Genomic DNA, 12,133 nt, shown 5'->3' with positions numbered 1-12,133 from the left:
GTCCCCTTTCAGGTACTGGAAGGCTGCTCGGTCTCCCTAGAGCCTTCTCTTCTCAAGGCTAAACAATCCCAACTGTCTCAGCCTTTTTTCATATGGGAGGTGCTCCAGCCCTCAGACCATCTTTGTGACCCTCCTCTGGACTCGATCTAACAAATCCGTGCCTTTCCTGTGCTGAAAACTCCAGAACTGAACACAGTGCTCTCTTCTGAAGATACCACATAGGAAGGATGTTTTTTTAAAAAAAATCTCCGCAGATGCCCTTATTTTTACATTGCCACAAGCTGAGAACATCTTGGGATGGGATGGGAGAGGAGAGGAAGGAGGTCAGCTTTGGTGTATGGTTGGTTGGGTGTTATTGTGTTCTGCTGGAGTTCCTGAACCACACAGCTTGTTCTCCTGAACCACACGACTTGTTCTCCTAGTTTTGCTTGCAGTGTCACTAGAACGATCAAAAAAACCGACTGGGTTTTCTTCAGCCACACAAGACATTTGATCCCATACACCTCGCCAAGCTCCTGCTGAGCAAGGGTTGGCAGCACCTTCAACAGCAGCTTCTGTCTCAGGAGGGGAAGGAAGGACACAACCATGGACGTGACAGACAGTTTGGAAACAACGAGAAGACACAACATGAAATCCTCAGCCATTCACGTAAAGGCAATGTTGGGCCAAAACCCCAGCTCTTGGGAGGAGGCACAAGAGCAGGACAGATGCCTGAGACACACTTGCTTTCACCTTCCAGGCATCAGCAGCCTGTATCTCTCTCAGCCAGGGCTGGCCACTCCGATTTCATAGACCCTGATGGATTTTTCTGCCACAAAATGCTCTTTGAACCTCTAAGCTTTTAGCATCCACAACACCCTGAGGCAAGCAGATCCCCAGCTCCTGTCTCCTTTGTTTGCTTTGAGCCTTCCTGCTAACAAAAGAACTATGGCATCTGAAGTCAGATTAGAGAGTGCTGCTGAATAACTTGCCTCTATTCATCCTTTTTTAGGCCATTTGATGGTCTCTCCACCGTACTTTCCAACATTACAACTATTTCTAAGCTGGAGACGCAGCTGAATTGGCACCACTGCAATTTGTTCCCATCCTATGCACACACATGCAGATTCCCTCCCAAAGGGCTAAACCTGTGATATAATCCAAACTTCAACCATTCCTGAAGCTGCTTTTCAAGAGGAAACAGTTTACATTCCCAAGCTGAGATGCACCCAGGGTACTCACTTCTCCTGTGCTGGGCTCCTTGTGGTTCCCCTGCCCTGCTCAGCCGGAGAAGATCCCGTCATGCCCAGCACTGAGTCCCTGCTGCAGAACCCCAGCTTGCTGTCAGCACCAAACTGGAAGCGTCATCTCCAAAATGACTGTCGCGCTGGCTCCTGCCAGACTTTTAATTACGAGGAAGGCTGACACAGTTTCTCAGCAAACTGCATTCGCATATCGTGGGGGAAAACAGAATGAGGGCAAGAGGAAAAATGGGCTAATAAGAAAAAATCAACTGTAGGGAAAAACACGTTGTGCTGTGCAAAGCTTACCATAACAAAGCTGGAGCCCAAAATACTGAAAAAAATAGGTTAGTACACAGGGGAGGCAGGCAGCGCTCCAGAAACGCAGAGGAGAGCCGATACACAGCGCAGCATCTCGGCATCCTCATCTGCCAGGCCCCTTCCTGCAGCTTGTGTTAGGGCAACGGGGAGAGGTTCAGTTTCCAGCACGCAGATCAATGTGTCTGAGAGCCTGAACGATGCTGTCTTGAAGAGCCCACAACCGCCCTGCATGATTTATGCTGCCTTTAGAAAGCTTGCAGTGTGAATAAAGCATGAAACTTAATGCCCAGCCATCTTCTCCCCACCACCGAGCCTGGCAGCTTTAAGCTACTATTTTCATTCCAGCAGCATCGTGGTGGGCAGCCTGGAGAGGAAAAGGACACACACACAAACACACACCCCTGCTCCCGCCAAAACCCAGGACTTTCATCTCCAAGCAGGCTTTGAGGAATAAAAAAAAAGGCCAAGCCTAGAAGGCAAAGCCATGGAATCTGCAAGCTGAGCCCGAGCGCACAGCACTCACAGCTCAGGTGAAGGACACTCGCCGGCAGCACGAAAGCAGCAAAAATCTATTTACCCTTTCTGCTTTTCTCTGCAAGAGGGAAGGAGCATCGCTCACCCGGCTTCAGGCGGCTGCAGCCGTGAATGCAAACCCAAAGGGAAGCGCTGGGAAAAGGGTGTGTGAAAATGGCCCCATACCCTGCGGCCAGGAGCCCTCCCCTGTACACCATACAGGCCAAACCTGCCTTAAAAAGCTTCGGGTCTCCCCTCAGGCTGATGGCAAAGATGCCTTGATGAGCATGAAGGGAACAATTCCATTCCCTCCCTTATGACTTCCCCATAGGGCGCTGGGAGGCAGCAGGGAAGCAGCGCGTCACCCTGTAGAGACAGGGGAGGCATTCAGGAGTGTACAACACATCCAAATGCCACTTAAAAGTCACTTGAAAACACATCTTAGCCAGCAGCTTGTGAGTATGGGGACCAACTTTCAGCGCCCAGACCAAGATATCAAGATGGGAAGCTGCGAATGTTTTTCTTGTCTCACCACCCAGCCCTACTTTTGATACCAGATCTAATGTTCCCCTTCAAATTCTTTACTGCAAAGGCGAAGCAGTGCTGGCTGAAAAAAGCAGCAGCCAGGCAAAACTAAAAGCACCTCCACAAGGAGAAGCCCTTCGAGGAATTTACTTTCCCGTAGATCCTTCCCCTGTCAGCAGCCCACGCTTTCCCCAGCACTGAAAGCTTTTTTTCAATACCAGATAAGAAGGGGCCCCACCAGAAAAGATGGGAAAACATCCACAAGGCAAAACATCAAGGTATTTCACAGCCTGAGGGAAAGATGGGAAAACGGCAATTTGAACATCATTAAGAGTGTTCTGATAACTTAAACCACAAGGAATGAGCTCAATCCACTAATGATTGCCTGACCTCTCTGGGCAGCTCCTTCGGAGCTCCAAGGGTAGAATCCACAGCAGCGGCCGAGGCTCCTTTATGGTCTCCAAGCCTCTCCTCAGCTTTCCGGGCTGACTCTCCACACGTTGCCCAGCCAGTCCTGAGAGTCTTTTCTCTTTTTTGGGACGCTGAAACGAGCTCAGACCTGCCAGCGCCCAAAGCTGTCCCTCTGGCACAGTGAGGCGTTTCCCGCTGGGAAACCTGAGGCAAGATGATGTTTTTCAAGAGCTCATAAGCCCAAGGAACAAGAATCTAGAAGGTCATCTCCAGCAGCACCCTCTTCAATTTGCCTCTTCCAGTGGAAAATAGGCACATCCACTAAACATCAGTAAAAGAAAAGCAAACAAACCAACCAGCCAAAACACAAACCCAATGATATAGGGATTTAACATGGAGGGACCACTTAGAGATATAATAGTTGCATTAGTTTTGTTTAAGTATTGCATGATTACCTGGACACTATATACTCAGCGTGTGTGCCAAATGTATCCTGTTATTCTACACACTGAAGGCCAAATGTATCCTGTTATTCTATACACTGAAGGCCAAATGTATCCTGTCATTTTATACACTGAAGGCCAAATGTAGAAATTGTGTGTATTTGGCCTTGTCCTTTGTTCTGTGCTAATTTCCTGTTATCCCTGAACCATGCATACTCAGCAAACGGACTGTGGTCAGTTAATACCATAAAAGGGAAATACATAGGATTGTGAGCTAAGGAGCTGACTGCGCAGATGCAAAAGCTAGAGGTTCAAGGAAAGGACAAGTGAGGAAGACTATGCTCGACCACCAGAAGACCCCTGAAGACCACCAAGGGATAGGACTGCGGCTGCGCAAGGACATTTAAATATGTAAATTGATTTCCTGGAAAAATCATGAATATGTGGATGAGTTCTGGGAAAAGTAATGAATATGTATACTTGAGCTAGATAAAAGCAGGCAGTATTTGTGATACGGTGCACATGTTCGGAGGAGTGATCCCCCATGTGCCCGGCGCTGCAATAAAGAATACCTGCTGCTAGATCGTGTCTGTCTTTGACTCAATCTGGCACCCCAGATGGGACCATCTCTGCTCGGCTGCAAGACCCGCTGAGAACAGGACTCCCTTGGGTACCCCCGAGATTTTCTCGGAGGGACTCCTCGCCTCACCCGGATCATTGCAGGAGCAGACAAGGACTCCATCCGCTCTAAAACTGCACAGGTATTCTTTAATGTTTGTTTTGGGACCGGTCATTTGGGTAGCTTTCCATAAGACATAGAATTAATCTATGTGGGATAGCATTTGTTATACGATCGTATTTGTTTTCGGGTTGTTCAAATAATATTTGTTCTTAGTTTTGTTTTGTTTTGCTTTGGCTCAGAAAAAAGGTTTGGATAACGAATTCAGAGACAAGATTAATGGTTTTGGAAACTTATTGGTATTGGGTCCTTATCATAGGAGTGATTTTAGTGATTGTGGGAGGTTTGTGTTGTTGTAAGAAGTGTCCTGTTTGGTGTATAGTGTAAAAGTATAAGAATGGGAGGACGGCAGAGTGGAGGAATTGTGAAGAAGAGCCCGTTAGGATGTGTTTTGGCGCATTGGAAAGACGTTGGAGGAGTTCCGGGAGGGAATGTGAATAGGAAAACGCTGATTAAGTATTGTAATCAATGGTGGCCATTATATAAATTAGAGGATGGCGAAAAATGGCCATTTAATGGGACCCTGCGGTATAATACCCTGTTGCAATTAATGTTGTTTTTACGGCGAGAAGGAAAATGGGATGAAGTAATGTATGCAGATATGTTCTTCACCCTAAGAAATCATCCAGAATGGCAAAAAGAATGCGGGATAAATTTAGCCCCCCAAGACCCTTTAGTGTTAGCTATAGAAAAAGAGCAGAAGAAAAACGGAGGCAAGTTAAAGAGATGTTGCTCGGCTTGTAGCATAGGACAAAGGTGCATAAAACTTAAGGAAGTAGAAGAGAGACTGGAGGACTATGTTTCCCCGCCCCGACCTCCTACCCCTCTTGGACCTCCTACCCCTCCCAGACCTAGACCCCCTACCCCATCAGGAGAGTCAGTTGAGAATGAAAATTCAGAGAACTCAGGTGAAGGAGTAAACAATGATACTCCTGGTAGTGCGAGCTTTTCCCCTATCACAGCTCGTACTCGGAGCAAAGTGGGTCCAATAATTCAAGCCCCATTACGGCAGGCAGTGGGGACAGCAGGACCTACCAGAATTAAAATCCCCTTTTCAATGAGTGATCTGGATACTTGGCGGGAGACCGTAAAAGGATATCGGGATGACCCCGAAGGGGTGGCAAAGAGATTTGAACTCGTTATTAAGAATCAAGACCCTGACTGGAAAGATATAGATTTAATGTTAGATGCACTAACGGAGACTGAAAAACAATTAATAATCAAGAGTGCCCGCACTCAAGTCCAGATCCAGATTACGGCTGGGACCCTCCCAGGTACGGTTGAAGTCCACGTACCTAGGGACGATCCTAATTGGGATCCAAATAATGATCAAGAATATCGATTGTTGAAAAGATACCAAGAGTGGATCAGAATAGGCATTGAGACTGCCGTACCAAAGGCGGTTAATTGGTCAAACCTGTATGAAATCAAGCAAAATTTAGCAGAAACCCCCACTGAGTTTCTCGACAGACTGAGGACAGCAATGAGAAAATATACTACTTTAGATCCGGTGTCCGATACGGGGAAGCAGCAGTTAGTGTCCTTGTTTTTGGGACAATCCTCAGAAGACATCAGGCGAAAACTTCAGAAACTGAAAGAACCTGATATTAGGGACTTAGAAAAATTACTGGAGGAAGCATGGAGAATTTACAGGAATAGGGAAGAACAGAGTAAACAGAGAATGGGACAAATGATTGCGGAGGCAACAGTAGCAGCCTTAGAAAGACCAAGAGGCAGGGGACAGGGGAATAGACAAAGGGAACCACGTCAAACGTTACGACCAAACCAGTGTGCTTATTGTAAAGAAATAGGACATTGGAAAGGGGAGTGTCCCAAATTAACCAAAAGACCTCCTGTATTAGCCCAAATAAGTTCAGATCAATGAAGAGGACCGGGGGAATCTACCCTAGCAGATCCACTGGTTAAAATTGAGCTAGGGGAAGAAAAGAAAGAAGTAGATTTTCTCATTGACACCGGAGCCTCATACTCAGTACTAAACCAAAGGCTAATGCCAAAAGATAAGGATTTCATAACAGTAATTGGGGCCACTGGGCAACCAGAAAAGGCTTATTTTTTGAAACCACTTAACTATCGATTGGGAAAACAAATCGGAATACATAGGTTTTTGTATTTACCGAATTCCCCGAAGCCATTATTAGGACGAGATTTATTAGAACAATTAGAGGCAAAGATTGTTTTTCAAAAGGGAAAGGTCAAATTTCAGGTACAAGAACGACAATTAGTAGAAGTTCTAAGTTTGGCATTGTTACAGACTCAGCATCACTTAGAAATACCCACAGAAGTCTTAGATTCAGTATATCCAGGAGTATGGGCTAGTGAAATACCAGGAAGGGCTAAGAATGCTAGCCCCGTAACAATTAGGTTAAAATCAGAAGCAAGGCCGGTAAGAATTAAACAATACCCTTTGAAGTTAGAAGACAGGAAGGGAATCAAAGAAATAATTGATCGGTTTCTACAATATAATTTGTTGACGGAATGCGAATCAGAATATAATACGCCTATATTACCAGTCAAAAAGGCAGATGGGAAAAGTTACAGATTAGTACAAGATTTGAGAGCGATTAACAAAATAGTTGAGGACATTCATCCTGTAGTGGCCAATCCATATACGTTACTCACCAAGTTAAAAGACACGTTACATTGGTTTACCGTGTTGGATCTTAAAGACGCCTTCTTCTGCCTACCGCTGGCTTCAGAAAGTCAGAAGCTATTTGCTTTTGAATGGGAAAATCCCGAATCAGGGAGAAAGACACAATTGACCTGGACTGTATTACCCCAAGGGTTTAAAAACAGTCCTACAATTTTTGGAAATCAATTAGCTAAAGATCTAGAAACATGGATCCCTCCGGATGACAAAGGGGTTCTATTGCAATATGTGGATGATCTCCTAATAGCCACAGAAACTAGAAAAGAATGTGTTCTATGGACTATAGAACTCCTTAATTTCCTGGGACTAAATGGATATAGAGTTTCTCAACAGAAGGCTCAGATAATTCAGCAACGAGTAACATACCTGGGACTGGAAATCTCGGAAGGACAACGGGAACTCGGAACTGAGCGAAAAGAGGCAATTTGTCGCACCCCGGAACCCCAAACTGCAAAGGAACTACGAACATTCTTAGGAATGACAGGTTGGTGCCGCCTTTGGATATATAACTATGGTGTAATGGTGAAACCTTTGTATGAACTATTGAAAAGGAACCAATCTAAGATAGACTGGACCACTGAAGCAAGAAATGCTTTTAAACAGCTCAAGCAGGAACTGATGAGGGCTCCGGCCCTTGGTTTACCTGATGTTTCTAAACCGTTTTGGTTATTCTCTCATGAAAGACAGGGAATGGCTCTTGGAGTATTGGCTCAGAAGCTCGGTCCTTATAAGCGAGCGGTGGCTTACTTCTCCAAACAGCTGGACGAGGTGAGCAAAGGATGGCCGGGATGTCTGCGTGCGGTAGCTGCAGTCGTAATTAACATCCAAGAGGCCCGAAAGTTCACCTTGGGGCAAAAGATGACGGTGATGGTCTCTCATACTGTTTCAGCAGTCTTAGAACAGAAAGGAAGCCATTGGCTCTCGCCCCAAAGGTTCTTGAAATATCAGGCTATATTGGTAGAACAGGATGACATTGAAATAACTGTCATTAACATTGTGAATCCAGCCTCTTTTCTCAGTGGAGCTCGGGAAGAGCCAATATCTCACGACTGCATAGAAACCATCGAAGCTACCTACTCAAGCCGCCCAGACCTCCAGGAGACTCCCCTAGAGGATGCTGAGGACTCATGGTACACTGATGGGAGCAGCTTTATAAAGCAAGGACAACGTAGAGCAGGGTATGCAATAACCACGACCCAACGAATAGTTGAAGCTAACCCTCTTCCTATAGGAACCTCAGCACAGAAGGCAGAGATAATTGCCCTTACTAGGGCTTTGGAACTCGCAAAAGGGAAAAAGATAAACATTTGGACTGACTCAAAATATGCATTTGGAGTAGTTCATGCACATGGAGCAATTTGGAAAGAAAGAGGACTATTGACGACTCAAAAGAAACAAATTAAGCATGCGGAGGAGATATTAAGATTACTGGAAGCAATTAAACTACCAGAGAAAGTGGCCATTATGCATTGCCGAGGACACCAGAAGGGGAATACAGATCCAGAGGTGGGAAATCGATTAGCTGATAATGAGGCTAAGCGAGTGGCAGAGGAAGCCCAGGTTTGTGCTTTGATACCGGGCGGTAAACCAATGAATCTTGAGCAACCACCTAAATATTCAAAAGAGGATCTAAAATTGATTGAAGACTTAAAAGGTAAGCAAGGAGCAGAAGGGTGGGTTCAGCTGGAAGATGGCCGGATTGTAATACCATTCAATATGACGTGGCCATTGGTAAGGGCAGAACATACCAAGACACATTGGGGAGCAGATGCATTATACAAAGAATTGACCAAAAGAATAATAGGACGCAATTTATATACTACAGTAAAGCAGGTGACACAACAATGTGAAATCTGCCAACGGAATAACCCAGATACAACTAGCCGGTTAAAACTAGGAACAATTGGCAAAGGGAATTATCCCGGGCAACAGTGGCAGATTGATTTCTCTGAACTCCCAAGAAAAGGGGGGTACAGATATCTTTTGGTTTTGACAGACACCTTTTCAGGGTGGCCGGAAGCATACCCTTGTAGGACTAATAAGGCAAGAGAAGTAACCAGGATATTGCTAAGTGAAATTATTCCCCGCTTCGGGATCCCAGCAACAATATCCTCAGATAGAGGACCACATTTTTGTGCTAAGATAGTTCAACAGGTAGGGAAAGCATTAGAGATAGATTGGCAGTTGCACACTCCTTATAGGCCTCAGGCAAGTGGCCAAGTAGAGAAGATGAATCACATGATTAAGCAACAGATAGCAAAAATTAGCCAGGAGGCGAATTTGACCTGGCCACAGGCCTTACCATTAGCATTGCTCAGGATACGAGTTAAACCTCGAACGAAGGAAAATTTAAGTCCTTTTGAAATATTATATGGAAGACCATATCAGTTTCAGTTTAAGGGTGAGGAATTAACTCAGATAGGGGAAGGATATTTGTACGAGTACATGAAATCATTACAAAGACAGTTAACAAAAATTCATAAAAATGTCTTAGGAACTCGAGCAAGAGGATTAGATCAGCCGCTTCATGCCTTTGAACCCGGTGATTATATATATGTAAAGAATTTTTCAGGACACCCTTTAGAAGAGAAGTGGAAAGGACCATACCAAGTGCTGTTGACAACGTTCACCGCGGTGAAGATTAAAGAGCAACCAGCTTGGATCCATTACTCAAAGATAAAGAAAGCTCCAACAAAACCATGGACTACTACCCTTGCTGGACCTACCAGATTGCGATTCTCCAGATTATATTAATTTCTGGGGGAACTGAAGCCCGGTGGGATTTAAATATACACCTTTCTTTGACAGAAGGTATCTCACGAGTTTTAAATAAGACAAACTGCTGGATATGTACACACATGCCAGAATATAGTGGGAAAAGAATCTCATTAATAGGTATTCCTATACCAGGCAATGAGTCATGGAAAACATTCTGGGAAAACACTTCTTGGCCTAACTGTACTTACAGAACTCAACCTTTAGAAATTCATAGCCCCTCAGTAAGAGAACCTTATTGTAAATGTGTGCAAAGGTGCAATCCAGCCAAAGGAATGGATAAAGTTGGAGGGTGTGGGAATACCATTTATGTAGGAAATCACACCGGATGCCATGAGACCAACTACATTGGAGCCTCCATCTCTATTAATACTACACTTTGGCCAGTCCCAGAAGGAAAGGGATGGTATTGGTTATGTAATGATACAGCATGGAAGGTATTACCTGAAAATTGGGCGGGGACGTGTACTTTGGGAGCAGTGGTTCCAAATATAACCATCCATGATTATCTGTCAAAAGGTTGGCTCCAGACTCATATTCGGAGAATTGAGCGAGGAATAGAAAATCCCTTAGTAAAACGGCAAACAGCGTTTCACTCCTTTGCTAGGTGGTTTCTCCCATGGTTGGGGGTGAGTGAGCTTGAAAAAGCGATAGTAAATATTTCAGCTGTAGTAGAAGAGATTGAAAATAGAACCGTAGATGCAATACAAGCACAACAGCTTGAAATAAACAGTCTAGCACAAGTAGTGCAGCAGAATAGGATGGCATTAGATTTGCTATTAGCATCACGAGGAGGAGTATGCACAATTATAAATACGAGTTGTTGTATGTATATAGATCAGAGTGGCCGAATTGCTACAGATATAAGTGAAATATGGGAACAAACAAAAATACTACATGAGGTAACTAAAGATGATACCACCTGGGGATTCCAAGAAGTGTGGAAAAAACTCACCTCATGGTTGCCTAATTTACAGTGGCTAAAGCAGGCCTTCATTGCTATAATAGTTATTGTAATCTTAGTAATATTAGTTTGTATATCAGTTAAGTGTGTCCTATCCTGCGGCCAACGGACTACCGAGAGTTATGAGGCCTGGAAGAAAAATAAACTAAAACATCAGGTAGAAACAGGAAGGTATTTTAGCAGAACCTTGGATAATAAGGGGGTTGTGTAATTGCAAAAGAATTTGCAATGTGCATAGAAAAGGGGGGACTTGATATAGGGATTTAACATGGAGGGACCACTTAGAGATATAATAGTTGCATTAGTTTTGTTTAAGTATTGCATGATTACCTGGACACTATATACTCAGCGTGTGTGCCAAATGTATCCTGTTATTCTACACACTGAAGGCCAAATGTATCCTGTTATTCTATACACTGAAGGCCAAATGTATCCTGTCATTTTATACACTGAAGGCCAAATGTAGAAATTGTGTGTATTTGGCCTTGTCCTTTGTTCTGTGCTAATTTCCTGTTATCCCTGAACCATGCATACTCAGCAAACGGACTGTGGTCAGTTAATACCATAAAAGGGAAATACATAGGATTGTGAGCTAAGGAGCTGACTGCGCAGATGCAAAAGCTAGAGGTTCAAGGAAAGGACAAGTGAGGAAGACTATGCTCGACCACCAGAAGACCCCTGAAGACCACCAAGGGATAGGACTGCGGCTGCGCAAGGACATTTAAATATGTAAATTGATTTCCTGGAAAAATCATGAATATGTGGATGAGTTCTGGGAAAAGTAATGAATATGTATACTTGAGCTAGATAAAAGCAGGCAGTATTTGTGATACGGTGCACATGTTCGGAGGAGTGATCCCCCATGTGCCCGGCGCTGCAATAAAGAATACCTGCTGCTAGATCGTGTCTGTCTTTGACTCACCAAGCCAGAGATACTACACTACACACAGAGTTCTCCTGGGAAAGAAGAAAAATAAACATACAAGAGCAATGTTAACACTGTGGCTTGAAGTATTCCTGTTAGTGTGGGGTCAGCAGAACAATCCCCTCTGTAACCCACCTATCTAGAAGTACTTGCTTCAATCTCCAAGGGACAGCACAGTCTCTCCCGCAGCTCACATGCCATGCCCACCCCGGGCTTGGCCATCTAGAGCTGCTGGACAACGCTGAGCATTTGATGGATTTGATGGAGACAGACCTGTCTGTTCTGTGCTCAGAGAATTAACACTGCAGTACCCATCCCTCATTATTAAAAAGGTCATTTTCCACATCAAAATGCTACCTCTAACAGCCTATCATGCAGCAATCTCACCAGCTGCCCCACTGATAACAGCAGCACACTTCATGTGTTTGTTCCAGTCATCTGCTTTTCCCAAAGATATTCTCAGCTCAACTACCAGCACCAGTGACTTGAGAGCGCTCCTGCAGCCACCGCATCAATGAAGCGTCCGTTGTCCTACTGACCTTCAGCCAGACCTACCCGCAAGTCATTAATCACTGCCAAAATCCCCCTCCATTACAAAGTTCCACAATAGCAACAGTGAGAATATGAGA

The 12,133-nt window shown here is 44.6% G+C and overlaps 2 protein-coding genes across 2 annotated transcripts in view; one reads left to right on the top strand and one right to left on the bottom strand.

The window, feature by feature from the left end:
• SEMA4G (semaphorin 4G) overlaps positions 1-1,374 on the bottom strand; it is a 29,315-nt gene extending 27,941 nt beyond the window's left edge. The window contains exon 1 of the mRNA XM_054070945.1: positions 1,222-1,374. The gene's annotated coding sequence lies outside the window, so the exon portion shown is untranslated. The remainder of the gene's footprint in view (positions 1-1,221) is intronic.
• Positions 1,375-3,372: 1,998 nt separating this feature from the next.
• LOC128852699 (endogenous retrovirus group FC1 Env polyprotein-like) lies at positions 3,373-10,958 on the top strand. The gene is made up of 2 exons (XM_054071721.1): positions 3,373-4,194; positions 9,403-10,958. The coding sequence occupies exon 2, from the start codon at positions 9,540-9,542 to the stop codon at positions 10,788-10,790; it is 1,251 nt and encodes a 416-aa protein (XP_053927696.1). The 5' UTR covers positions 3,373-4,194; positions 9,403-9,539; the 3' UTR covers positions 10,791-10,958.
• Positions 10,959-12,133: the final 1,175 nt, after the last annotated feature.

The sequence above is a fragment of the Cuculus canorus genome, chromosome 7 (assembly GCF_017976375.1).
Source record: "Cuculus canorus isolate bCucCan1 chromosome 7, bCucCan1.pri, whole genome shotgun sequence".
Lineage (NCBI taxonomy): Eukaryota > Metazoa > Chordata > Aves > Cuculiformes > Cuculidae > Cuculus > Cuculus canorus.
The sequence above is the reverse complement of the archived record's forward strand: the minus strand, read 5'-3'. Positions and strand labels throughout refer to the sequence as shown.